The sequence below is a fragment of the Periophthalmus magnuspinnatus genome, chromosome 23 (genome assembly GCF_009829125.3).
Source record: "Periophthalmus magnuspinnatus isolate fPerMag1 chromosome 23, fPerMag1.2.pri, whole genome shotgun sequence".
NCBI lineage: Eukaryota > Metazoa > Chordata > Actinopteri > Gobiiformes > Gobiidae > Periophthalmus > Periophthalmus magnuspinnatus.
Window position 1 is genome coordinate 23273018 of NC_047148.1, and position 27926 is coordinate 23300943.

Genomic DNA, 27926 nt, shown 5'->3' on the forward strand with positions numbered 1-27926 from the left:
GCAGCGTTTTACTCACATCTAAAAACAGAAAATGAAAAACTATGAGTAGGAAAAAAACTGAGTTAAGAGGGTGACAGCACTGCACTAACTCCATCTAAAATCCTTCACATGACATGAAAAAGTCTCTATTATATTATTATTTTTCTGCACAGAGGAGTCAGGATGGAGTGGATCGTGTTTGTGCCGGTCTCAAGCCTGGATAAAGATGTAAAGCCACAGTCTGTAACATGGCGGTGTCACGTGCATGTTCTGTGGTTTAACTCTTAAACATCTTTAAATCCCATTTCCCTGTCTGTGTAAATGCAGATCTGTGCGCGGGCCCGCCCTGCCTCCACGGCGCGCGCTCTCTTTAAACCTCCTGATGCTCGTGTCCATCACAGCTGCGTGATTCTCTCTCTCTCTCTCTCTCTGGATCTCGCTTCTTGGGCTTCTTGGGCTTCCTGGGCTGCTGTCCTCCAGGTCTGCGCGCTCCTCTCGCCTGTGATTGGCTGCTGCGCGCGGTGCCAGTCTCCCTGGGAAACGGCTCCTTCGCGCGGCTCAGTCCCGTCCACGGCGCGCGCACACACGGAGCCTGCGTGCGCACTGGAGCAAGGTGCCACTTACCCGAGGACTTTGGCTTGGACTGGGCCGGAGCAGGAGCGTGCCATGTTCGCATCGCGCCGTGAATCGTGAGAATTTGCAGGAAAAAAGCCACGAAACGCGCTGCGCTTTGAGCTTTAACGTGTCCGGATCTGTCGAGGGGCGATGCGCACGGCTCTTTTCCCTTAAACTGTAACGTTTCAGGTGTTTGCGACGCCACGAGACTGGGGATATTTCAGCAGGACACATTTTTGAGCTGTTTTTTTGTGGCTGTAGTCGTTTTACGCAGGACCACAGCCCCGCGGCGACGCTCCGGCTCGAGCAGAATCTGTGAGCGCGCGGGACTCGCCTCTGACCGGAGTTGGAGTCTTCTTCTGAGTCTTCTGGAGTGTTCATCATGGGCCACGGCGCACGGACACACCGGGACCTGGGAGCTGGAGCCCGGGCGCACGGACACGGCGCACAGATGCTGCAAACTCTGCGCTGGTTGTGTCTTTTCCTGCTGCTGGAAACCGCCTCAGCTCAAGGTAAAGACGCGTTTCACGTTTTTGTTCAAGTTAAAGTTGGAGATGGACTAATTAAAAGTTGCAGAACGTCCCTGATGCGTAAAGATGAACTGAATCAAATGAAAAAACGGCTCATCTCTTGTATTAAAGTCGTAAACGCACGAAACCAGCTGAAATGAACTGGAGCTGCTCGAGTTAATGAGGTCCAAGGTGCGTAATGTGGCTGTAATTGGCTCTCCAGTTTCTTTACGCGTAACGTGAAACTAATGATAAATGCCTCCCCAAACACACTGTCCCTGTGTTTAAATATTTACGCATTAGTTCTCCAATTCCTCTCTGCAACTTTCTCATAAAATTCAGCCTGAGTGTCATTTTTTTTAATCATATTTATACATTTTTGTGCTTGTGCGTAAACCTCATCTTATTAAAAACGCCATTTCTGATTCTCTCCCCGCGCGTAAAGACAAAACACCAAGTTTAAAATTAAAACCACTGAGAGAAATGAGGAAACATCACAGTGGAAATGTTTAGTCTCAGTTTTGGGGGTTTCACTGTAGCACAATTATGAGTTCACATTTCAGTTTGGCATCCTGGAGGCCAAACGTGCTGTTTTTTATTCAAGAAAAACTCATTTTTTCCCAAATTCTTTCGCACTGCCTTGTTTTGTTTCTAAATTAACAGTGATTTACAGTCCTAGATAAGATAACTACTGTTTGGTCAAACACCAACTCATGAAAAATGAGGCTAAAGTCCTGAAAGCTCCGGTCATTTCATCTGTTTGCTCAAAATACATCCACACGAGTCAATCATTTTCAGACTTGTGCCGTTTGCCAAAGTGTAATTGTAACTTCCTGGAGTGAGAGCCATTTTGATGCCACAGTGTTGTATTTCTGCTGCAGCGTTGGGGATGTGTGCTGCTGAATGATGCTTTGTGTAAACTGGAGGAGCTGTCAGTTCTGGAAAGCATTAAGATAATGCCACAACACCTGAAGCCATTTACTTAATCTGCCGCTCTCGGTGCTGAGTGGGATTCTCGGTCAACAAAGAGCTGCCTGGAAAAACCCATCTGTGGATAGTGTGTGTTTAGTATGTGTTTGTACATGCACGGAAACATGCCAAGTGTGTGTGTACGTCTCTGGAAGGTTCTGAGGGTGGTCCGACTCCTGAGAGAGAGAGGGGACGGGGGGAGGACGAGGGGCTCGAGTTGGATTGTGACTGGCCTTAAACTAACCTCCACGCTGTTTTTGACTGTTTTTTTGACTGTTTTCGGTGCAAGAACGAACCCTCAGCGGCGCTAATGACGGCTGCTAATAACCATCAACTATATTTCCACATTTAAAAGGTCACAGAGTAATTACAGAGACCCCGGCTGATGTTAGAACTATGTGTCGTAAAGCGAAACGTAGCATAATAACACGAGAAAAGAGCACGGCGGATGGAATATGTGGTGTGTTTTTTTTATTTAAACTAAAATATGACAAACTGTGCAATGTTTCCAAACCATTTCATAACGTTCTGGGTTCGTTTGGCAGCGTTTTAGTCCTGTTTAAGTGTAATCTTTAATTAATTTTACATATTTTTGCGCACAGTTTTGACCAGGAAGTGTAAATGTTCAGTTTTTTTTGAAGAGTCCACAAAAACCTGAGTAAACACGGTGCATTTCTCTGCTAAAATGTGCAGCCTCAGTGACGTTTTGATGCTACTTTGTCTGATTGTAGCTTTAAATTTGGAGTAAGTCGCTCCTTTTTGCGGCGGCGTGGTCTTTATGGAACGCTATCGATCCGAAGTGAAGCTGTACGTCCCGCTCAGGAGCCCCCGTCCCGGCGTAAACGTGACTCCGCGTTCCGAGCACATCCAGGCCGGGAGAGAGTGCACGAGTGAGTAACCTTATCTAGCGTCTGCAGCCCTTCCATCTTCCTCCTCGCTCCTACATAGTTAATGAGGAAGAGGAGGGGGCAGAGGAGGAAGAGCAGGGCAGAGGAGTGGAGAGAGGTCCAGTTTCTGAAGGGCTGGGGAGTCGTGACCCCCCGGAGACTCCCCCCCGTGTCACTGACGAGATCGGAACACGAAACACGGCCCCTCTGTCCATTAAGGAGTCAATGCAGCAGCGGAGCGTCGTTGGGGGATAATTAATGGCCGCTGTTTTGGTGCCACAGGAAACTCACTCGCGCTGAAAGTGGCTCACGTAGCTTCAGACTCGCAGTTTGAGGTTCTATTCCCGGCCCGGTTTGGTGTTTTTTGTGGAGCCAAAGGGCAAAACATGAACATTTACTCATTTGACGCGTGAATTATTCATTAAATAATCGATTAACTGTTAAAAAACTGCTGTTAATCTTTAGAAATGTAAACAAAAACAGCAGATTCCACATAACAGTCTGTATTCATACGATTGGCCAATAGGACGGTGTGACGTCGTCTGAAAACCAGCCAGACAGGATGCATTGTGGGTAGGATGCTTAATGTGGAAATGACAATGTGTATAGATGAAGTTACAAATATAAAAAAATTTAAACAAAGACGTCCATTACTAGAAGAAATTAAATTATTATTATTTTGTATTATTATTATTTTTTTATTTTTTTAACTACTGTTACTATTTTTTATTATTTTTATTTTTTTTACATTTTTATTTTTTGTATTTGTATTTTTCATATTATTTATTTATTTATTTATTTATTTATATTATTATATTTAAGATAATTTCATTCTAGCTTTATTCTTTAAACCCTGACACATTTGTATATTTTTTTCTAACTTTCTAAAACCCAAAAGTTAACCCCGAGCCCAAACCCGTGTCTCCAGCTTCACTTCAGTTTCTTTTTTAATAAATATAAATCTTCTGTTGGCGACAGTAACTCCACAGTATTTTAAAAACAACTGTGGTCGTGTGTTTTTCTCACACTGATGTCGATAAGTTTCATAATATCCGTTACTTATAGACGTCACCGTGTGTGTGTGTATAAGTGGGGGTGTGTAGGTGTGTGTGTGTAGGGGTGTGTGTGTGTGTGAGTGTGTGTATCTGTGTGTGTGTATAAGTGTGTGTTACCTGCTCTAAGATGTCGTGGAAGTGATATCGCTCATTAACCCTCTGAACCCGAGACAAAGGCAAAAACAGGTCGAGGCAGAGAGGAGCTTAGGATCTGACGAGGAGGAGGAGGAGGCGAGGAGGAGGAGACGAGGAGGAGGAGGAGGAGACGAGGAGGAGGAGGAGTTAGGTGAGGAGGAGGAGGAGTCGACTTGTGTGACAGTGGCTGGTGTGGATTTGCTCCTGGTTCGTCCGTTGTCTGCTTTGTCTGTGCGTTTTGCGTGTTTTTTTACAAAGGGGGGGGGGCACGGGGAGTGAACCTGAGCAGCGGTGGCGGCGGTGGCGGCGGCGGCGGCGGTGGACGTATCGGGCCTGGAAAGCGTCTGTCAAAACTCTAAAATAGTGACGTGACGGTGTGATGATGTAATGTTGGTTTATGCTCAAGATAAGTCTGGAGTTTGATAAAGAGGTGGAGCTTTTGTTCGTGTTTTCGTGGTTTTCAGAAGATGATGATGATGATGATGTCATTCGTACAGATGGGGTCAAGGGTCACTTTTCCCTCGGCGTTACGTTGTACTTTCATCACAAACATTTTAAAGGTTTTATTATTTCGCCGCTGTTCACTTTATCCGCCTCCTCGTCCGGGTTAAACATTATCGGTCGATTCACGTTATTCCGGAAGTTGTCGCAAGCGCCGCCATCGCCATTCAGGTTGTGTTATTTTGCACGCCGCTGCAAGTACGTTTTTGTTTTGTTTTTTCAGAGAATTGGTTCAGTGTTGGTCACAGAAACACTGAACGTTTTACACAAACTAACGCCGCTTTATATCAGATTTTAGAACAAATAACGTGCGGTTTTGTAGCGTTTTGTGGCAAAAGGGGGCGGGGCCAAGTACGGTCAGGAGAACGGCGTGATGTCATCTGAAAACCAGGTTGTTTTTTTTTAAAGAAGAAATAAGTCACAATAAGATGGTTTGAAATTTGCTTTGTGAAAATAAGTCATAAACCTGTGACGTGGATTTGTCGCCGTAGACGTTGTGTTTTCGACGCTCGTTCGCTCCGAGACGCACACCTGAGTAGCGTTTAGTGGCAAAAGGGGGCGGGGCCATGTACAGTCAATAGAACGGCGTGACGTCATCTGAAAAACAGGTATTTTTTTAAACAAAGACGTCGTTTTTGAGAAGAAATGTCATAATAAGATGTGAAAATAAGTCATAAATCTGCCGTGATGTTGATTCAGACGTCGTGTTTTCGCCGCTCGTTCGCTCTGAGACGCGCACGTGCAGCGATCTGCGTCTGACCCGGGCTGAGCTGTGATTCTCGTGATTCTCGGGAGTCGCTACAGTTTCGATATTGATTTCACATTTTGAGTTTGACTCCGGAGCAGCTGCTAAAAAGGGAAGCACAGACCTGAGGAAAATGTGGCGTTTTAAATCATCTTTAAGCTTCTTTATTCAAACACTCGAGTTATGGGCGCGTAAAGAAAACATTTGGACCATTTACTTTGAAGAAAAGCTTTTACTTTGAAGGGTCTGATTTACGCTCGTGTTTTTTGGATGTATTTTGCGTCGGGAGGATTGTGGTTAGAAACAGTTTGGTGACTTTTTGAACTTTTTAGTCACGTTGTTTTGAAAATACAGTTTTTTATTTATGCTTTTGTCATTTCGTGCGTTCAGTCGTGACCTACTTAAGTTTATTTTTCCATTCGTGGCTGATTCACTGCAGTTTTTGTCCATTTGTCCGCACTCAAATGTCACGGCACTAGTTTGTTAAAGCACTTTGAGTCCATTTTGAGCAAAACTACAGTAAAACGCTTGAACTTTTAAGTCAAACTACGCAGCGATCCCGCCCGATTCCATGGAAAAACGAAAGTTAAACCCAAACTTTGGAGCGTTCTTCAGGTTTAAACGTGCGCTCTGCTATTGCCCACCTCAGATTTTAAGTGAATCCGTTCAGTTTTTCCACAATGCTTCCCCTATATCCTCCATATTTCTCCTCCTCCCGTTGATGTGTCCTGAGAGAATCGTTTATGAGGGGAAACGTTACAGGATCTTGACTATAAATGGCTGTTAAAATATTGTGAGTCACTGCGCAGTACGGCGTCTTCCCCTTATTTCTAAACTGACGTGAACCTCAGACCATTACGTACGTAGGTAAAACTGAATGTTATTCCGATCATTATTACTCTAAAAGTCCTCCCCGCGGCCTGACAGCTGACTCCGTGGGGAACGCTAGCATTACAACCGCCGCGATCATTCCATAAACAGCGGCCGAACGCACAATGAGCGTATTGTGCTGCGGGAGCCCAGACTTCTACTGTAAATTAGCTCGTGTGATAGCGACGCGAACCCGCAAAAACGACGTCTCGGAACGGCACGTTGCAGCGAAATATAAGGACGTTTAAAGTTTCAGGTAAAGGAGGAACGCTGTGATGTGAGGGGGGGGATGTGACCACGGCGGGGGCGAGGAGGGAGAGGACGAGGGGGAGCGAGCGTCGGGAGCGGGCTGGTGATAATTACTGTGAAACGTGGCTGCTGACTTGGCCTCTCTGCTTCCTTCATGTCATATTGCATTGTTATTACAGCACAGAATGTACAGGGAGCTATTTCAGGGCTCGCTGTCGTGGAGCGAGGGTCAGGAACTCGTCCGCCGAGCCGCTGGCGTCAAGAAAATAACAGTTTTTGACAAAGCCAGGCAGTATTTTGGAGCTAACGTGATGTCATGTTTTATATTTGGCTCCGGCAGCTTGTATTTTCTCATTAGTTTTAGTCTTTACTCACTCAACTGCCTTCAGCTGTGTCATTTCAGCCAGATGCCCTCCCGTTATCTGCGTTTAGCACCACCACAGCTTTCAGTTTCTGCTTTTACCAACTGAAATGATCTTTTTTTCGTTCTGTTTTTTCCCCGAATCTTAAGTTTGCCCTTGCGTTGTAGCTCGAGACTGAATTTGAATAAGTAATAAAATCAACGTTTGAAATCCTTGAAATCCCCACGTTCTCCGAGTTCTTGTTTACCCACAGTTCCAGCGCGAGTTTCCTTTTGTCTTTGCCTTAATATATAAAAAATGTTCTTTACCATCCGCTCGGCAAATGAGGCTTTCCTTGGCTGCGTTTAGCGAATCAGACCGGTTTTATTGTTGGCTCTTGAGAACCGTGAAGCCATTTACAGCTGGCTCTCTGCAAATAAACTTGACTTGTGCAGTTTAATAATGATTTCAGATTCCCCCGCACTGTCGTCTCCTCCGGTTTCTCCTCGGAGCCGCACAAAAAAAGTCCGGAGATGATGCGTACGGCGGGAGCGAGGGCATAAAGGAGGCCAGTGGGACGGGAGGAGGTGGAGAGGACGGGGACGGACGGGCAGAGGGGCGCTATTAATCACACGCTGTGACACTCCCGACCACAGGGGGGAGCTCCACGCCGCTACGCTCACACCTATTAGCGGTCCGTTAGCAGCTGCAGCGTCTCTACATGTCCCGTCCTGAGCTGATCTGAGCTGGGACCAGGGACGGTTTAAAGACGAGGCTAGCAGTTATAGCGGCTAATCTGGAGTGAATTGGAGTCAACGGAATGCGGCGGCTAGCAGGTTAGCTTCGTCCATTTATACGTAAAGTCTGTGTCTATGGCTGGGACACGTCCGAGTGGAGATATTTTCCGAAAACACCTGAGAACATTGACTTTTTGGCTAAAAAATGAGTCATTTTTGGATTAAATCTGCCATGTTGTTAGCAAAACATTCACGACCAGGGGCGGCGCGAGGAGAGGCCTGAGGCGGCGCTGAATAGTCTACGCTCTCCCACAGATTTTTGCCCCACTTTCACTTTCACAGCACATAAAAATCTCCACTAAAAATGCTCGAAATGAGACTCAAAATAAAATTAAAATCTGTAACGGGACAAAAGGTTGTGGTTGTAGTTTGTAAAAAAAAACATGTTTAACTTGTTTAAAACAGCAACGCAAACATAAAATAGTGCGTTTGTGTTCGGGGGGGCCCTCATTGAAGACCTGAGCCCCCCCTTAGCTCCGCCAAACGAAAATCTCTGGCACTGCCCCTGTCCATGAAGCATTAGCCTGAATTAAGAGAAGCTAATCACTTTTTTGTGGTTAAATAACACAATAACAACACAATAACAACACAATAATGAGACAATAATAAGACAATCCCTGACAGGCCTGATGTAGTTTACGTTCTGTCCTCTGTGGGGCGCTGTTCTGATCTTGTGTGTTTATTTTCGGGGGCCTCTGTGAAGAACTAAAGGTCCAAAAGCAAAACTCACATTAGCATTTTAATCTCAAACAAATCAAGAACAGATACTTAACATTTTAAAATGCCAGACAGATCATCCAAAAAAAAAAAAAAAAAAAATCAATGTGCTCTGTCCAAAAAAAAAGAGTTTGAAGGTTTTTGTTGTAGATTTCGTGCCTGATGCCCTCCCGTTCAGCCTGAGTGGAGCCGGACTTACCCCCAGCGGCTCCGTTATTAGGGTTACGCTCAAATGACACGAGCGGAGTGCACTCCACCACGGCGGCGGGGCACTTTGGGGCTTTGTGTGGTGCAAATAATTATGAAGGGGTCAGTAATTGTTGTGAAGGAGAAAGGACAGAGCGGCGGCGACGACAGCGACGCCGCCATGACCTGATTTACCCATGATCCTCCTCTGCCTCTGAGTGACTCTTCAAAGTTGAGGTGCATTAGAGTGGCAGTCGTTTCGGGGTGATTACAGGAGGAGGAGGAGACATGAGAGGAGGAGGACAAGAGGGAGACATGAGAGGAGGAGGGAGATGGGAGAGGGGAGAAGAGGGGGGGGTGGGAGAAGTGGAGCGAGGAGACGGGAGAGGCGAAGGAGGAGAGAGGATGGAGAGAGGTGGAGGAGGTGAAGACAGGAGAGGCAAAGGGGGAGACGAGAAAGGTGGTTAGGAGACGGGAGAGGATGGAAAAGGGAGAGGTAGAGGAGCGCAGGGTGAGGTGGAGGGGAGGGAGGGTGGAGGGAGAGCTGGGAGAGAAAGGAGAGGATGGAGGGGAGACGGGAGAGGATGGAGAAAGTGGGGGACGGGAGAAGTGGAGCGGGGAGACAGGAGAGGTGAAGGAGGAGAGACGAGAGAGGATGGAGAAGGGAGACAGGAGAGGCGGCGGATGGACGGGAGAGGCAGAGGAGCGGTGGGAGAGGTGGAGGAGTGGAGGAGAGGTGGAGGAGTGGAGGAGAGGAGGAGAGGTGGAGGAGAGCGCCACTGTCCCGCTCTTGATCTCTGGTTCATTTTTGATGAGAGATCAGAGTCAACAGAGTCTGATCTGAGCGAGTGCAGCCAAAGGGGAGAGTGCAGTGATTATGAGCTAAGTGGCTCTTCTCCCTCCATTAGCAGCAGAGACTCAGCTCCGAGGCGCACGAGAACGACCCACTCCACACGGCCCACTCCACACGGCCCACTCCACACGGCCCACTCCACACGGCCCACTCCACACGGCCCACTCCACACGACCCACTCCACTCCGGCCGCTCGTTCGGCTCACTCTGGAACAGTGTCACCTCTGGATCGCTAATGCTCTGCTGCGTTTGTATCATCTGCTCCGACCACCGACACGACGCACTGCAAAGAAACACACACGTCGCTTTTAAAAGGTCCATAGTGACACATGTGAGGCACCACCAGACAAACACAGACACTTACACACGTCCAGGTTAATGTATAAAAGGCACCAGCACAGAAACGGGTTCATCGACAAAAAAACACCTAAATATCAACTCTATGATCGATTTGTGTTGAATATTAGTGATGTAACGATGTCCAAACCTTTTATTTTTATTATTTTGGTATGAACTAACACGACTATATTGATATTGTTCTTGGGCTGTCTCTGTTTCTTCTTTGTTTTTTGTGTTATTGGCGAAAACAAAATGCATCTCAGACTTAAACGCAGCGAGGGCGTCATTGGGGCGTCATGGCGGCGTCACGGGGGCATCATGAGGGCAACATGAGGGCAACAGGGACCTGCAGTGACTCTCAGAAGAAGGAATAAAATGACAGAGGAAAAGTGAACAAACGCCGTCCTCCGCGTGTCGCTGTGTCGTCGTCGTCGCGAGCGTGTAAAGCGTGTACAGCATGCGATTCTATTGACTCAAACTGCAGCTCTGATGGGTGACGCGCTGCAAAGGATCATGGTATATGTAGGCGTAGAGACCACAACGATATTTTGCGCAATTATCTTCGCCGATATCGCAACATCCTCCAATGAATACCCCGCTAAACATGTAAACGTCACAGCTTCAAATAAAAGTGTGTGTTTGTGTAATGGAGCCTCCTGGAAACTCAAATCTGTCAAATCTGTTTTCCTTATTGTGACAAAATGAGGTCAGATCAGACTTTTATCATCATTTTTCATCGACCTGGCAGTAGCTGAAGGTTTGAGTTTAAGTTAAAGTTAAAGTTACGCAGGTTTATCAGTGCAAAGTCGATGTAATTCCCCTAAAAACCGACGTAAACATGATATCGTTTCGACACTGTACGGACTCACAGCTTCGTCATCGTCTGATTTTTGAAGCGTTAGAACCGACCCGTCTTAAATAACGTTATGTAATAATGTGCTTATCATAAGACTTAATAATTACGAGCTCCCAGAGTCGTGTATCGGTGCCGTTCAAAGAGGATTATCATGAAACGAGCGGCGGCGTGCTCGCTCCGTTATAAAAGACCAAAGTGCTGATGATGAGAAGTGAAAGGCCGAGTCAGAAGAAGCTGTTATTTCCCCACAGTCCGGTCGCAGCGTTCCCCGCAGAGCCGCTCCCGTGACGCCGAGCGGTGGAGCGAGCGGCGTGGAGTAAGGGGGGGGGGGGGGGGCTAATGCCACAGAGCGACGGCTTTTTCTGAGCACTACATTTTTAGGCCAAACGTGCTGAGGAGCCAGTTTGAAGGTGTGTTGCCTGTTGAGATAATCCAAGCTTAGCTCCTTCGCTTCATGTCGGCTCTGCGGGGCCCGAATGTTTTCAGAAAGTCAAAGTAATGCAGGTATATCACGAAAGAGGGAACTTATTTACTGCACTTTGATGTGAGTTATTTTGGGACTTTACTTATGGGCTCACGTGTGCGCAGGAGATTCAGATTCAGGAGAACTTCTGCTCCAAGTCTTAAAGTTCTGTGGCGTAACATGGAAATAAAACGACACAAAATGCGTCAAACCACACACTTTATACACTTTTCTCACACAGGCGTTAACATTTCTCTCTTGTTTAAACTCTCTCAAAGTTCAAACCTTTGTCGATTTTAAAAATAAGTAGTTTTATACAACGAAACCACGTTATTTTCCTCCGTGAAGATGAATTTATTCCGTGATGTCGCCCCCTACAGCCGCGGAGCTTCTACCTTCAGCGTGTCCAGAAGTCCAACTTTTTTTTGGACAATGGTCTACAGTCCAACAGCCAATCAGGACGCACGACACGATGCACGTTCATACGCTGTAAATCTTGTAAAATTGCACTAAAAAAATCCACGAAACAGCGAGACCACGGCAGGTGAACCGCGATAAAGCGACAACTGCATAACACAACTATGCATGAGACAATTATCACCGCCAAATTATTTAACGATTATGTCACGTTAATGATTAAAGCTGCAGAAATCGACATAAAAGGTTCCAAACAGGAAGTGAAACTGTGTCCTCTCTGTATCTGCTGCTGTCAGGCTCGTCATTTTGGTCTTAAATGTTCATATTAACCCTGGGCTTTTTATTTAGTTTATTTTCCCCCTTTTTTTTCTTGTTATTTTGAGATTTTTTTGTTTGTTTGTTTGGGGGTTTTTTTAGGGTTTTTTTTTAACTTTTTTTTTTTTTTTTGAGTTTTTTTTGTTTTTCTTGTTATTTTGAGTTAATTTTTTATTTTATTTTTTTATTTTATTTTTTTTTTGTTTTTTAACTTTTTTGTAATTTTGAGGGTTTTTTGTAGTTATTTTGAGTTCTTTTTTTAAGTTTGTTTTTGAGGGGTTTTTTGTTTGTTTTTTTTACATTTTTTTTGTTATTTTGAGTTTTTTTGTTTTTCTTGTTATTTTTAGTTAATTATTATTATTTTTTATTTATTTTTTTAAACTTTTTTGTAATTTTGAGATGTTTTTTTTGTTTTGTTGTTTTTTTTTGTTTAGTTATTTTGATCCTGGGGTTTTAATTTCACTATTGTGTCTGTAAATCAAGACATGAAAATTAAAAACAGACCAATCAGGCGTCTTCTTTCACCGTTGCTAAGCAGAACGGTGCATTACCTTCATCAAACTCGCTCTGGATCGGCTCTTTTGGCCTGAATTCCAAACACGGAGCTTCCAATTTGTCGTGTATAACTGCTGGCGAACGCTGCGGACGACGTAACACTCGCTCAGCCCACGTCTTTACAGTCTATAATTATAAAACTACCATATTATAATTTATATAATTCACAAACGCTCAAACAAACTGTCGCACAAACATAATCCCACCTCAAACACGTGCGCGGCCTCTTTCCTCTTTAACCATCCAGAGTAATAAGTGGCTCTTTTGAGTGAGGACTTTGAATGAATAGGCTCTTGATTGGCGTGCTAATCCGTAGCTGCCGGTGTTAGCGCTCCTTTGAAGCCGAAGCTAACGGCGAAGCTGCGACGAGAAAACCTCACGTTGAAGTGGTTCAGCGATAATGACTCACCGCACCTGAGTCAGTCCTGCACCTGCGGAAACACAAACCGCCGCTTTAATCCTCCGTCGTCTTTGGAATCTTTTTTTGCGTCGTACATTTGCAAAGTTCTCGTTACGTATCGGGACGAGGAGAAAGTCGACCCATGATGCAACGGCGTGGAGTTGTTGACATCGGACTTTAATGAGGCCGGCGAAGTCAGGACGGGCAGAAAAAATGGCGGTTCTTCGCAGCGGTGACGCGACACACACGCCGAGACCGACCGCCGTTATCACGTTAATGAACTGCGTTTAGACGGAGCGATGTATATTTTTGAGTTGTGCGAGAACGCCCCAGGTCGAGACAACAAAACATTCCTCGTTTAAACGGTCGCCGTGTTAAATCCAACCACAGAAATGATGAAAACGTGTTTGTCGGTTGCTATGAGTCGTCTCTGTGGTTTTGTTTTGCTGAATTTTGTCTCCATGGAGATGTTATTGCTGCGTCTGGAAAGTCCCACGGTGCAGAGAAGCGGGAGACGCCACCGGGGCACGTTACAGGTCAGATCTGTGGAGAAATGTTGTTCTAATGTTGTTCCCTCGTCCAAAAAAACACGTCTGAGCACGTTTTACACAGCAGACAGACGTGTTTGAGTGATTTAGAGATCTCGCCTGGGCTCTATTCAAACTCTCCTTATGGTTAGCGGAATGAGCTGGTACGAGGCTCCGCCCACAAGCCTACATCACCCATGCTCCGCCCACAACAACTCTCCGTAAATGTACAAAAACGTGATACAAACTGTGCACTATGACGTGACAAACCTGGTGTGATGTGCAGGAGTTTCATTAGTGCGATGCAGCACCTCCTCTTTAATACCCCTCAGAAGTAAATGCCTCCTCTTTAATACCCCGCAGAAGTAAATACCTCCTCTTTAATACTCCACAGAAGTAAATACCTCCTCTTTAATACCCCACAGAAGTAAATGCCTCCTCTTTAATACCCCGCAGAAGTAAATACCTCCTCTTTAATACCCCACAGAAGTAAATACCTCCTCTTTAATACTCCACAGAAGTAAATACCTCCTCTTTAATACCCCTCAGAAGTAAATGCCTCCTCTTTAATACCCCGCAGAAGTAAATACCTCCTCTTTAATACTCCACAGAAGTAAATACCTCCTCTTTAATACCCCTCAGAAGTAAATACCTCCTCTTTAATACCCCGTAGGAGTAAATACCTCCTCTTTAATACCCCGTAGGAGTAAATACCTCCTCTTTAATACCCCGCAGGAGTAAATACCTCCTCTTTAATACCCCACAGAAGTAAATACCTCCTCTTTAATACCCCACAGAAGTAAATACCTCCTCTTTAATACCCCGTAGAAGTAAATACCTCCTGTTTAATACCCCGTAGAAGTAAATACCTCCTCTTTAATACCCCACAGAAGTAAATACCTCCTCTTTAATACCCCACAGAAGTAAATACCTCCTCTTTAATACCCCACAGAAGTAAATACCTCCTCTTTAATACCCCGTAGAAGTAAATACCTCCTCTTTAATACCCCGTAGAAGTAAATACCTCCTCTTTAATACCCCACAGAAGTAAATACCTCCTCTTTAATACCCCGTAGAAGTAAATACCTCCTCTTTAATACCCCACAGAAGTAAATACCACCTCTTTAATACCCCACAGAAGTAAATACCACCTCTTTAATACCCCACAGAAGTAAATACCTCCTCTTTAATACCCCACAGAAGTAAATACCTCCTCTTTAATACCCCAGAGAAGTAAATACCTCCTCTTTAATATCCCGCAGAAGTAAATACCTCCTCTTTAATACCCCACAGAAGTAAATACCTCCTCTTTAATACCCCACAGAAGTAAATGCCTCCTCTTTAATACCCCGCAGAAGTAAATACCTCCTCTTTAATACTCCACAGAAGTAAATGCCTCCTCTTTAATACCCTGCAGAAGTAAATACCTCCTCTTTAATACCCTGTAGGAGTAAATACCTCCTCTTTAATACCACATAGAAGTAAATACCTCCTCTTTAATACCCCGCAGAAGTAAATACCTCCTCTTTAATACCCCGCAGAAGTAAACACCTCCTCTTTAATACCCCAGAGAAGTAAATACCTCCTCTTTAATACCCCGCAGAAGTAAATACCTCCTCTTTAATACCCCACAGAAGTAAATACCTCCTCTTTAATACCCCGTAGGAGTAAATACCTCCTCTTTAATACCCCGTAGGAGTAAATACCTCCTCTTTAATACCCCGTAGAAGTAAATACCTCCTCTTTAATACCCCACAGAAGTAAATACCTCCTCTTTAATACCCCACAGAAGTAAATACCTCCTCTTTAATGCCCCACAGAAGTAAATACCTCCTCTTTAATACCCCGTAGGAGTAAATACCTCCTCTTTAATACCCCGTAGGAGTAAATACCTCCTCTTTAATACCCCGTAGGAGTAAATACCTCCTCTTTAATACCCCACAGAAGTAAATACCTCCTCTTTAATACCCCGTAGAAGTAAATACCTCCTCTTTAATACCCCACAGAAGTAAATACCTCCTCTTTAATACCCCGTAGAAGTAAATACCTCCTCTTTAATACCCCGTAGAAGTAAATACCTCCTCTTTAATACCCCACAGAAGTAAATATCTCCTCTTTAATACCCCGTAGGAGTAAATACCTCCTCTTTAATACCCCGTAGAAGTAAATACCTCCTCTTTAATACCCCGTAGGAGTAAATACCTCCTCTTTAATACCCCGTAGGAGTAAATATCTCCTCTTTAATACCCCGTAGGAGTAAATACCTCCTCTTTAATACCCCGTAGGAGTAAATACCTCCTCTTTAATACCCCGTAGGAGTAAATACCTCCTCTTTAATACCCCGTAGAAGTAAATACCTCCTCTTTAATACCCTGTAGGAGTAAATACCTCCTCTTTAATACCCCGTAGGAGTAAATACCTCCTCTTTAAATAATCGTATGATGAATAACCTGCAGGTGACGGACTCTCAACGACAAACCTTACGCTGGTTTCTTCAGGATGGGCATCTGGCTTAAACTCCTCTTTACCTCTTAGTCTGTGGCGTTTTCAGTTACGCGCCGCGGTTGTGGAGACGGTGTCACATCCCTTCACTGTGTCGAGCGATGGTGCTTTCCAGACTCTGCTCCCACGTCTGCACCGGGGCCTGTGGTGTATGTGTGTCAGCAGAACAGGGCGAGGAGGGGGACGGCGAGGAGGAGGGGGGAGGTGGAGAGGAAGGAGGCGAGGGGCGAGGAGCGGCGGCGGGGGGGAGGGCGGCGTGAAACATGAGAGCCAGAACCCACGCTCCCCATTTCCTGTCTCCACTTTATCAGCATCTCTGTGCGTCTCTTTAAGGCCCTGCCACAGACAAATGTTTGTGTCTTGTTGTTTTTTACCGGGGGCCGCTCTTTAGCTCCGCCCACCCCCTCTTCCTGCCGTCGCGCGTCTCTCCGCTTCATTCCTGCGTCTGCTTTGAGATGCCACAAGAAAAGTTATTGGCTCTGTTTTACATTAGGGGTCCTTAAAGATGGGCTGGGGACGGCGAGGAGGACAATGCAGCTGCTTGTTCTTCTAAGGAATATATTTTTACAGGGCTTAAGAAACGCTTTGTTCCTCCTCGCCGCAACATCATTTGGACTCGTACATCTGTGTCGTACTTGAGAAATGAAAAGCAGTTTTTCTTTTATGTGACTAAACGGCTCTTCGTTCCCTCTTCTCTCGCTCTAAAAGCTTAAAAGTCGTGTCTGGAGTCGATTAACGGCTCAAATGTGTGCAAATAATAACACGCACGGGGAAATAAACCTCTGTACTGTGGCCGAACTATAGACTGTTTATCTAAATGGACACGGCTAACCTGCTACAAGCTACGTTACAAACAGGAAGTGATCCACTCTGGCCCCAATTCACTTTCTATTGATAAAACTGATCAAATCTGCTGCTGTCAGACTCGTCATTTTGGTCTTAAATGTTCGTATTAACCCTCTACATGATCCTGGGGTTTTTATTTCACTATTTTGTCTGTAAATCTGTAAATTTTGGGTTGTCTGGGCCACAATGCAGATTTTTAGAAGAACAGCAACACTGCAAAACTGTTCCATTTAGAATATTTTTATTAGTGTAGAATCTCCAGCATATGTTTTAAATTTATTTTTATATTTTTGTATTTATTTTTATTTTATTTATTTTTATATTTTTTTTATTAATTTTTATCTTTTTATTGTATTTATTTTTATATTTTTATTTATTTTTATATATTTATTTATTATTATTATTTTTTTTTTTAAATCACATGTTTGCTCCTGTCTGTTGCTCTTCCACTTTGTTCCAAAAGACACAATTTTTGTTTTTATTCAGATCAAATGTTGCTGTTTCAGGCAAATATTTATTCAAATGTTTTATCAAAATGATTAAAACGTCGAGCGAATCTCCTCATATGTGACATCATTTATCAGATAATTATTTATTTTTACTCATCAGGTCCAATCAGCTCAAATGACAAAGAGAAATGAATAAAACCGTGAAAAAAACTCCAGTCTGAGGAGGTTATAAAGTCAGAGTTTTGCCAAGTTTTACGCTCAGACCATAGACTGTTTATGTAAATGGACGTAGCTAACCTGCTAGCCGCCGCCGTGCTCCAAACAGGAAGTGATCATGGATGCACTTCCTGTTTCATCGTCATTCTGGTCTTAAATGTTCGTATTAACCCTCGACATGATCCTGGGGTTTTTATTTCACTATTGTGTCTGTAAATCAAGATATGAACATTAATAACAGACAAACCGCTCCTGTTAGCGTTAGCAACAGGTTTGATTGACAGCGTTGCTAGGCAGGAAAAGGCGTCACCTTCCACATCCTCGCTCCTGATTGGCTCTTTGGTTGCTATGACACTCGTAGTCTGAATTCCCCTCCAGATTCGCCGCTTTAACTGCTAGTTTTTCAGTTTTTGTTCCGCGCACGCCGCCGCAGATACTCTCCTTTTAAAACAGTTTAACGTTTTAATACCGCACACGTCTCGGTCGTGCGAGGTAAAGGTCCGCGGCGCGTTGTTCCGTCGCTCCGCTCGTCGACTCTGTGGCAGATTTACAGCAGCTTTCCCTCCAGACTTCGGTGTTGTCTTGTGTTGTGTGCGCAGACTTGAGCACACACGCCCCTGTTTGTCTGCATATGGACCGTGTGCGCGTTTGTGTTTATTCAGTAATGACGGAGTCCGAGGAAAGTCTGCTTCAAATAAATCTGCCTGAATACCAGACCATTCATCCCGGCGAAATCAATCTTTCTCATAATTCCCCTCATTTTTCTTCCATCTGTTATCAAGCTCGCTGCCAAACAGACTTTTAAACGGAGCAGACCATTACCACAGGGCACATTTCACTGTGTCACTGTGCCAGCCTGTAAACTTGTTGTTTTTACTGAGTGAAACGAGGTGCTAAATTAAAACCTCACAATCGGTATGCGCCGGGACGCTCTCCGGTGAAAGCTCACGTCCACTTGATCTGTCAGAACTTGAGATCAGATGAGGGTTTTTCCGTGACCGAAGCTGAAACCGCGATCGTTTAGAGCAGGAGCGTCAAACTCACGTCAGCAAAATGGCCGCCAACAGGGGCCAGATGTAAATATCACTAAATGTAAAATAAATGTAATTATCACTTGTTAAATAACGGTGTTTAAAAGTGTGTATCTGGTCGGACTTTTACAGACTTTTAATTATTGGACGATTTGTTGTTTTTCTTGCAGACGAACATTTTCACACTTAGCTCCGTGTTTTGTGTCAAAACGTCGACGTAGATTGTACCGACCGCGCCTCACAACACAAAAAACACACAGGTTTTTCTCCTCAAAGCACAAACTTGTATTCTCCTCTTTTCTTCCTTCCACGCCGACAATTTTCCTCTTTGTGAACAATTTCTGATGATTATTTGTGAATATTTCTCAGTGTCACTTGTTGGGAAAATCTCCTTAGTTCATTGTCAGTGCAAACATTAAAGCAGCACAGACTTATTTTAAAATGACAGTCAAGTCTTTTAATTTATCTTCTCACGGGCCACATAAAATGACGTGGCGGGCTGAAATTGGCCCCCGAGCCTTAAGTTTGACACATGTGGTTTAGAATATAAAGATGCTCTGTCCATGTTTTGTACGTTTAATGAACAATAAACTCATCTGTGGCGTCATTTTACCACGAGAGTTCAACAGAGCGGTGTCGTCACTCTCTTTTTGCGTTTACGTGTTTAAATAAAACGTTTTTAAGCAGCAGAACGTGAGGCTGATTCGCTGATTCGCTAAGACGTGCAGAGCGATCGTCTTCTCTAAACGACGTGAAACCGCTTTGACTTCCACATGCGCCGCGTTTATAAAGATATTAACGATATTTTATTTAGTCTAGAACGTGTTTTTTCTGCCCATGTCCAAACCGAGCGAGAATAACTCCAGTAAAAAGCCGTTTTAAGTGTGAAAAGACCGAAGCGAGCGGCCATTTTGTTGTGTTTTTATGCCCGTACAGTGCGTTAAACCCAACCGCGTGACCCCGTTCCTTCGTTTTAGCTCCAGTGTATCTCTGAGAACGCTAATAGTTTGCAACTGGCATGTTTTGTGTCAGCACTTTGCCGTGTTTGTACGGCATGTGCCATATCTGCTCCATCAGTCCCCGGTGACCTGCCTTTAACTGGGCCAGACTCAGCGGGTTTAATCTAAAAGGGGCCCAGACAGAAGCCCCACGGGGGAAGGGGGTAACTTTACGACTCCGTACATGTAAAACACACTGTTCCAATCTCTGCCTCTTCACCAACAGCCTTTATAATCCATCGCCGAGCTCCAGCGCGACTGCTAATGTTTCAAATCTGCCCAAATTAAAGGGTAGAGCGTGAGGAATGAGCGTCTGTGTTGCCTTTGATTCAAATTCTTCAGTTTAACGAACGCTACGGCGATGGGGACGATAATGACAGAAGTGCAAGCCCGGACAAAGGCTTCAGTGCGGTAAATGTCGCCATTATCTGGGCGCTCGGAGGCGTCCGCCGCACCAAAAGGACCGAGGAGTCGAGAACATACTGCTGGATTTACATGGAGTCCATAGGGAAGAGAGGGAGGGTGGAGGACGAGCTCTGGGAGTCATGTTTGGACAGAAATGTGAGGTTCTGCGTGAAGAACGTGTGCAGTAGAAGAAGTAAACGAGTTATACTGTTGTGTTTGGTAGCGTCGTCACAGTAGAGCATTTTCAAACCATTTAAAAAAAATTATTTATAATGAAAGTCTAATTTTAAATGCAAAATGTGGTTATTCATAGCAGTTTTTTTAAATAAATAAAATGAAATAAGTAAATAAATACATTTAAAAAGATGGATAAATAAATAAATAAAATAAATCAATACCTAATAATAAAATAAAATAAATGAAATAAAATAAGTAAATGCATAAAAATTAAATAAAAAAATAAATAAAATAAATACATTAAAAAAATAAAATAAATACATTAAAAATAAAATACATGAAAATAAAATAAAAAAATGAAATAAAATAAGTAAATACATAAAAATTAAATAAAAAATAAATAAAATAAATACATAAAAAAATAAAATAAATACATAAAAAATAAAATAAATACATGAAAATAAAATAAAAAAATGAAATAAAATAAATAAAAAATATATAAAATGAAATAAATAAATAAAACAAAATAAAATAAATAAAATAAATACATTTAAAAAATCCTCAATCCCGAGCTGATAGTCACATACCAGTTTTATTCATCAGTATCTTGGTATAACTTTTCGTCACTGCCTCAGCTCAGGAAGAAAATCAGTACTAATCCAAGTTATAGAAATTAACAATAACATTTTTACATTACACTCAAGTTAAGAATTGTAAATATGTCCAAAAATACAGTTGAGTTTGATTACTTTTCCTCAAAATGGCGTCTGTTACAGCTGCAGCGTTTTGTTGTTTCTGTTTGTGACGATGTGAAATATCACCAGGACTTGTTGTGGAAAAGTAATGTTCTCTCCATAAAGAAATGCTTGTCAGAACAAACATAAAAACAAAATTAAAACATAGAAAAGTGAAGTGAAATAGACGAGCCATAACGTTTAACACGGCGAAAGTGAACGGCTGGCGCTGACGGAGGCTCAGGACGCTCAGACTCAGATGTTTGTATTGATTCCCCTCTGGTCTTTGTTGTGAGTCTCTGACATTTGCACAGTCATCGAAATCAAAGAGTCGAGCTTTTCCTAAAACAGCTCAAACACGCGACTCGGCCCCTGCGTCTCCGCTCCAGAGTTCTGTAAACGGACGTGTTGTTTGGCGTTTAACCTCCGCGAGCCTCAGCGCCGCTCGGCCGTGAAGAGCCAAAACATTCACACAAACAGATATTGTGATCCTGGTACGAAGCGTTTGTGCAGCTGCATCGAGTGACGCACAAGACTCTCCTCAAATCAACTCCAGAAACGAAATCTGGTCTGGAAAGAATGAGTTAAGAGATGCCAGGCTCCAGACCTGAGGTGGAGCAGTGAGGTGGGGCGCAGAGAGGTGGGGCGCAGAGAGGTGGGGCGGTGAGGTGGGGCGCAGAGAGGTGGGGCGCAGAGAGGTGGGGCGCAGAGAGGTGGGGCGCAGAGAGGTGGGGCGCAGAGAGGTGGGGCGCAGAGAGGTGGGGCGCAGAGAGGTGGGGCGCAGAGAGGTGGAGCAGTGAGGTGGAGCAGTGAGGTGGAGCAGTGAGGTGGTGTAATGAGCTGATCCTCTGTATAGGCCTGTTACAGATCAGGTCTGTGGAGTCGGACGTCACAGTGACACAGGCTCAGGGTCAGATCTGCAGAAACGAAACAGACGCAGAGTTTAGACGAGTTTAGGAGAGGGGAGACGGGTGAGTTTGGGTGAGTTTGGAGAGGGGAGACGGGTGAGTTTGGAGAGGGGAGACGGGTGAGTTTGGAGAGGGGAGACGGGTGAGTTTGGAGAGGGGAGACGGGTGAGTTTGGAGAGGGGAGACGGGTGAGTTTGGAGAGGGGAGACGGGTGAGTTTGGAGAGGGGAGACGGGTGAGTTTGGAGAGGGGAGACGGGTGAGTTTGGAGAGGGGAGACGGGTGAGTTTGGGGAGGGGAGACGGGTGAGTTTGGGGAGGGGAGACGGGTGAGTTTGGGGAGGGGAGACGGGTGAGTTTGGGGAGGGGAGACGGGTGAGTTTGGGGAGGGGAGACGGGTGAGTTTGGGGAGGGGAGACGGGTGAGTTTGGGGAGGGGAGACGGGTGAGTTTGGGGAGGGGAGACGGGTGAGTTTGGGGAGGGGAGACGGGTGAGTTTGGGGAGGGGAGACGGGTGAGTTTGGGGAGGGGAGACGGGTGAGTTTGGGGAGGGGAGACGGGTGAGTTTGGGGAGGGGAGACGGGTGAGTTTGGGGAGGGGAGACGGGTGAGTTTGGGGAGGGGAGACGGGTGAGTTTGGAGAGGGGAGACGGGTGAGTTTGGGTGAGTTTGGAGAGGGGAGACGGGTGAGTTTGGGTGAGTTTGGAGAGGGGAGACGGGTGAGTTTGGGTGAGTTTGGAGAGGGGAGACGGGTGAGTTTAGGTGAGTTTGGAGAGGGGAGACGGGTGAGTTTGGAGAGGGGAGACGGGTGAGTTTGGAGAGGGGAGACGGGTGAGTTTGGGTGAGTTGCTGTTCTGGACGATCAGGATGTGTCTAATTTGCACAGTAGTGATTTTTCTCACATTTTTCTTACTTTTCCGATGCATTTTTACACATTTTATTACACATTTCAAACTTTTCTTTCATTTGAACATTTTCATTTCGTCCATTTCACATCCACAGATAAATAAACTGCACATATTTGGACTTTTTAACATTTTGATTTCCACTTTTTCCAGTATAATTCACCTTTATTTTCTGTTTGTTCCTTGTGAGTTTGGTTGATTATTTGTCGTCTCTGAGCAGCAGGAGGTTTGTCCTGTTCGTGTTCGTTTAATCGCCTTCTGCTGGAGATTTTGGACATTCTATTAATAAACGCAGCCTTAACAATTCGCTAATTGTGCCAAGGGAAAATGAGACCTTGGTTCTGCTGTGGTATATTGTGTAGGAGCAGGAGCAGGAGTAGGATTTGTCGTAGTAACGGAGGCAGAGTGGGTAGAATTTCATCGATTTTTTTGATCTTTTGCACAGTTTAAGACTAAAATGTCAGAAAAAGCAGCTGCCGTAGCGGAGGATTTATGTGAGCGTATGAAAAACACCAGCAACATCCGCTAAAACACGACGCAGAACGACTTTGCGACTGCTCCAAGCTCAGACAAATTAAAAAAGTTGTGCGTTTTCTGCTGATTTTCTGCGCTGAATCCAAAGTTAATACTGTAAACACATGTGCCGGGTCCTGTCAGCACTTCTTTTAATACTCGTCTTTGTGTTTTAAATGTTATTTCAGCTCGATTACCTTCACCTGAGTCCGTCTTTGTTCCTCTCCTTATCTTCTGCTGATAAGGGTTAAAGTGTTTAGGGGGAGGGAGTCGTTGCCCTTCGTAATCCGCCCTCCTGACGAGCCTCCCGTGTTTTATATCCCCCTACAAACATTCCAAAGGCTCACATTTGCACACGCACATCACTTAATCACTGTATTTCTGTTTTTACAAGTCTACAAAGACGTACTAGCTGTCTGCGAGCCACTTTTTGTTAGCACACTTTTCATGCCAAATGTTTTATTTAGCAGCCCGCTCCAGCGTTAGACCCGCCAAGGAAAGCAACGGCGTCCAGAGCAGGAGACGAAGAAGAAGGAAGAAGAAGAAGAAGACACAAAGAACTGGAGATAGTGCGGCAAAACCAGACTAAGAACATTAAGAACCCAGGCATGCTAACCCGCGGCTATTCTGGGCGTCTTTGTGTGGCTTTTGTTCATGAGAATGAGGCAAAATCTGGTAAACAAACGCAACAATGTACTGTAAAGATCGGGCGCTTTAACCACCTCGTACGCATATTTCCACAGTGCCATATTTTCTCGTTGAGGTAATCTGAAGCACATTGTGTAGTTTTCCACTGGAGTTCCAGATACCCCCATGGGCCGGCGCTTGTTGTGGCAGCCATTTTCCTGTTTTTACATTGATTTAATTTAAGGTTCGAGCAAAAGAAACCCGGGTCTGGAAAATAAGATAATCAAGACGGGATGTAATAAGTATTTAAGGTATGGGAGAGTTCTATTTTGTCCCAGAGTTTTAGGGAAAATTCTCTTTATAATTGGTGCTTTATTACCTAAATAACTAAAGTGTAGAAAACTGTGTAAAGACGTGGATTAAGTGAGCGAGTGCTAACGCTAACGGGAGCGACGTCAGGGGAAAAAAAGCGACTAATTTGTCTGTTTTTAATGTTCATATCTTGATTTACAGACACAAGAGTGAAATAAAAACCTAATACGAACATTTAAGACCAAAATGGCGAGTCTGACGAGTGAATTAGAGCCAGAAGTGTGCCCATGATCACTTCCTGTTTGCGACGCAGCGGCTAGCAGGTTAGCTCTGTGCATTTATATAAACATTCTGTGGTCTAAACGGCACAAAACAATGGGCTTTCATGGAAGATTAACACAAAAAGAACAAAAATATCACCTGAAGCTGCCCACGTACCAACAGTTTCAGAAAAAACGCACTAAAACGAAGCCAAAATGATTCTCTCGTCTCTTTAGAAGTACACTGAATGTCTTATAAGCTCAGATATAAACATACTAATTATTAATTTTGCCCTTGGCCCATGGCATTAAACGCCTGACACTTTAATAAAACACGACAAACCCGGCGTTTGAGTAAAAGTCACGTTTTTACCGCACAAACCTGCTGCTGTAAACTCCGGTCCGGCTCCTGCTGCAGTTAGTTTTAATACATACCTGACAGAATCCTACACGTTCTATAAATATCCTCTCCAGAATTTGGACAGAACATGTCAAATCCAAAGCGTCGTGTCAGCGGAGACTCCAGCCTCAGTGTGAAGCCCGTGGTCAAACAGGAGGTCACGGCGCAGGACACGAGACGATGTAACGAGACGAGGGCAGAGACCGGCGGCGTGATGGACGTGTCACTTCGCTCGATGCCAAACTTCGGTTCCTCGGCTCGAAATGTCCGAGTCTCTGGTTCATCGGCGGCGGAGTTTCACACGAAACGACGGCGCAAACGGCGAGTCTTTACACCGTCTCAAAGGGTCGGGCCTAATCGTAAACGCACAGCCACAGTTTGCAGCGCGACGCCAGAAAATATCAACCAAAAAACTCCGTCTCCTTCCCAGGAAAAGTGAGATTTCCAAATAAATGTTGTGTATTAAATATCCAGTGTGCAGCCAAATGAGTCCAGACAGGATCAACCAAACTGGACCAAACTGGACCGAGCTCTGCCAAAACCGTCTTTGGTCCTGATAAAAACGATATTCCCAAGTAAATGTGCGGTACATCCAGTGTGGAGTGTGTCTGCGTCGAGATGCAGCCAAACGAAACGACGTAAACTTTAAGTCCTCCGTGTGCTTTGCCTCGGCTTTGAACATGCTCTTCTTTGTTTTAAAATATAAATTCTCATAGTTATAACACAATTCAGGGATTAGACATATTTTCTTCGTAATATTTTCTCAGATCAACGTGTCACTTCCAACTTTTCCTCTTCGTTTGGCTTTTTTTTTAGACTAAAAATAGTTTCAGAATGTTGTCAAAAGTAGTTAATTAAAGAACTACTCGAGAAGATTTGATTAAAAGTACATTTTAAACTCTGCGAAGGTAAAACATTTGACAAACCAAAGCCACGTCGTTGCGTATGTGGCTTAATATGACGCATTATACACCTCACTTTTCTTCTAAGTTCTTAAAAAGTTATAAAACATCCACCGCTCCAGCCAAACACGGGTCATTTCCTGCCGCTCTGATTAGCGCCCCCATATGTCCAGCCCCGGCCCTTTGTGTCGGGTTAATCTCTGAGGAGAGCGGCCATTTTAATTCAATAAAGTGCAAACAGCCGTACGTCTCACTCATCTCTGCGCTGATGCAATTACAGCGAGCGGCGGCGGCCATCTTGTCCTGATTATGCGTGTTTACACGGAGGGGAGGTGTTTATTGTGGAAAGTCGGGGCCCCCTCCTGCTGCTCACTCAGCTACTGCAGAACACGGCTGTTGGCAGGGCTGTTTATTACCTTCTCCTGTGTTAAGTTTTGTGTCACTTTAAGTAAAATCAACAAGCGTTTGTCTGTGAAACATATTAACCTAATGGAAGAAGTGCGAGCCAATACTTAACAAACTTAAAGTATTATGGGAACAGTCGGGTTTGGCAGGAAACGTGAGCGCAGCTAATGCAATAAATGGAAAGTTGCTTCACTAAAAATGATTTCTGACTTGATTTGCAGTCGGGTAATCGCGCTGTTTTGTTGAGCACTTTTATAATCAACAGAGTAGCTTCTTGGATGAAGTAAAAACACCTCCTAAAACCTGGTCCAGGTAACTCCGTTTTTGTCAGTACTTTTACGCGCATTACTTTGTTAGCACTAGCGATACTTCACAACACTTTCCTTTAACGTTACTGCGCTTTTTGGATCGTTTCGCCGAAGGTGGAAGTCCGTTTTTGTTCGGTTTTTTTTTACAACGTCACTAAAGTTTAGGAGAGTTTTGACGGGAGCATTACAGTCACTCGCTCATTGTGTTCGCTTATGGAAAACACCGTAAAAGTTATTATAATTCTCGTCGTAAACATTTTTACTGCTGTATGAATTTCTCGGCGTGTGCGTAATGAAACGTTTGCGCCGGAGTGGGGGGTAAGTAGTGTTTAAGAGATTGCATCCACAATCTGTCTCCCAAATTGCATCAGTCATTTGAAAGGAGCAAATCCAATCATTTGTTTCTCATTCATATTCTTAAGTAGCTCTCCTCTGCCGCTCGCCTTGTTTGTTCCCATTAGCGCAGCATTGTAGTGATAACATTGGCTCACTAATCTCACTGATGGTCACTTTGCCTTCAGACAGCAGCACTCTGTTTTATTGGAGACGCATTACGCTCCCTGTTTTGACCATTGTTTACCCCGCGACATGCCGCTTATTATCGTCCGCGGCAAAACGCTCGTGTCTTTGCCAATCTCGTCCGGCTTTTGTCTACTTTCCCCTTTTTTCCCCGGCCGTTTAGCGCCAGGGTCGGTCTCGTAATTGACAGGCCTCCGCTAAACGAATCGGCCGCGTCGGTGGTGGAGCGCAACCCCCGCCCTCCTCGCCCTCCCGTCCCCGCCCGCCGCTCTAATCTAACTAATGCACCCGTGTGTGCGCTGGAAACTGGATTAAGCATAGAAAAATTCAATAAAAGTCAATACCTGATCCATGTGACAGAGCGGGCCGCGTGCACATTAGCAGTTTCGCTGCAGCCGCGGTAATTGCGTTACACAAGTTGGCCGCTCTAACGATCCGGCCTTACACACACTTACACACACTTACGCACACTTACACACTTAGCCCGCACACTTTTGCTGTTGTCGTTAATCGCTGCCTCCGCTCGACCCCAGAGGCGCACGGCGACCCACAGGAGTAACTGAGCGTCGAGAGCGCCGCCCTGTCCTCTCCCGACGCCGTTTTATGTTCTACTAAATATTAGTTTGTTTCAGAGGGACAGAGTCTGCGCTAAATCTTTATTATACTTTTCAAACTGTTAAATTATTAAAAATTAAATAAAGGCACAAAACAGAATGTCTGCGTCCCCATAAAAAAACATATTTCACATAAAAAAAGATTTAAAAAACGAAAATACGGTGAATCTTTAACCTAGAAAGTTTCATCCAAAGTGAAAGAACAACTTACCCGCAGTGATCTTTTTATAACTTTCATTTAACAAAATAAAAGCGTGATCTTTTAACAAAATAAAAGCACGTTTTGCCCCTCGTTAACATCACGGTTGCTTTATATATTTATCTTATGGAATTGTTTTTCTATGGCTGACCAGGAAGTGCAGTTATAAACTTTAAACTTTAAAACAGAACGCCCACGTCCGCTTCTACCGAATGTATTTCCCAAAATATAAGTCGCACCAGCCAAAAGAAAAAAACACATATTTCACATAAAAAACGCGTCAAACCTTCGGCAAAACGATGAAAAGTAACATTTATAGTCCAGAAAATACAGTTCAGTCTTTAACCGAGAAAGTTTCATCCAAATAAACTTAAACAAAATAAAAGCGTGATCTTTTAACAAAATAAAAGCCCCTCGTTAA

General features: G+C 44.4%; 1 protein-coding gene across 2 annotated transcripts in view; it reads left to right on the forward strand.

The window, feature by feature from the left end:
- The first annotated feature begins 565 nt into the window (after positions 1-565).
- unc5cb (unc-5 netrin receptor Cb) overlaps positions 566-27926 on the forward strand; it is a 193725-nt gene continuing 166364 nt past the window's right edge. For both annotated transcript variants that reach the window (XM_055231815.1, XM_055231816.1), the window contains exon 1: positions 566-1106. In XM_055231815.1, the coding sequence (XP_055087790.1) occupies positions 977-1106 (130 nt within the window). In that variant the 5' untranslated portion in view covers positions 566-976. The remainder of the gene's footprint in view (positions 1107-27926) is intronic.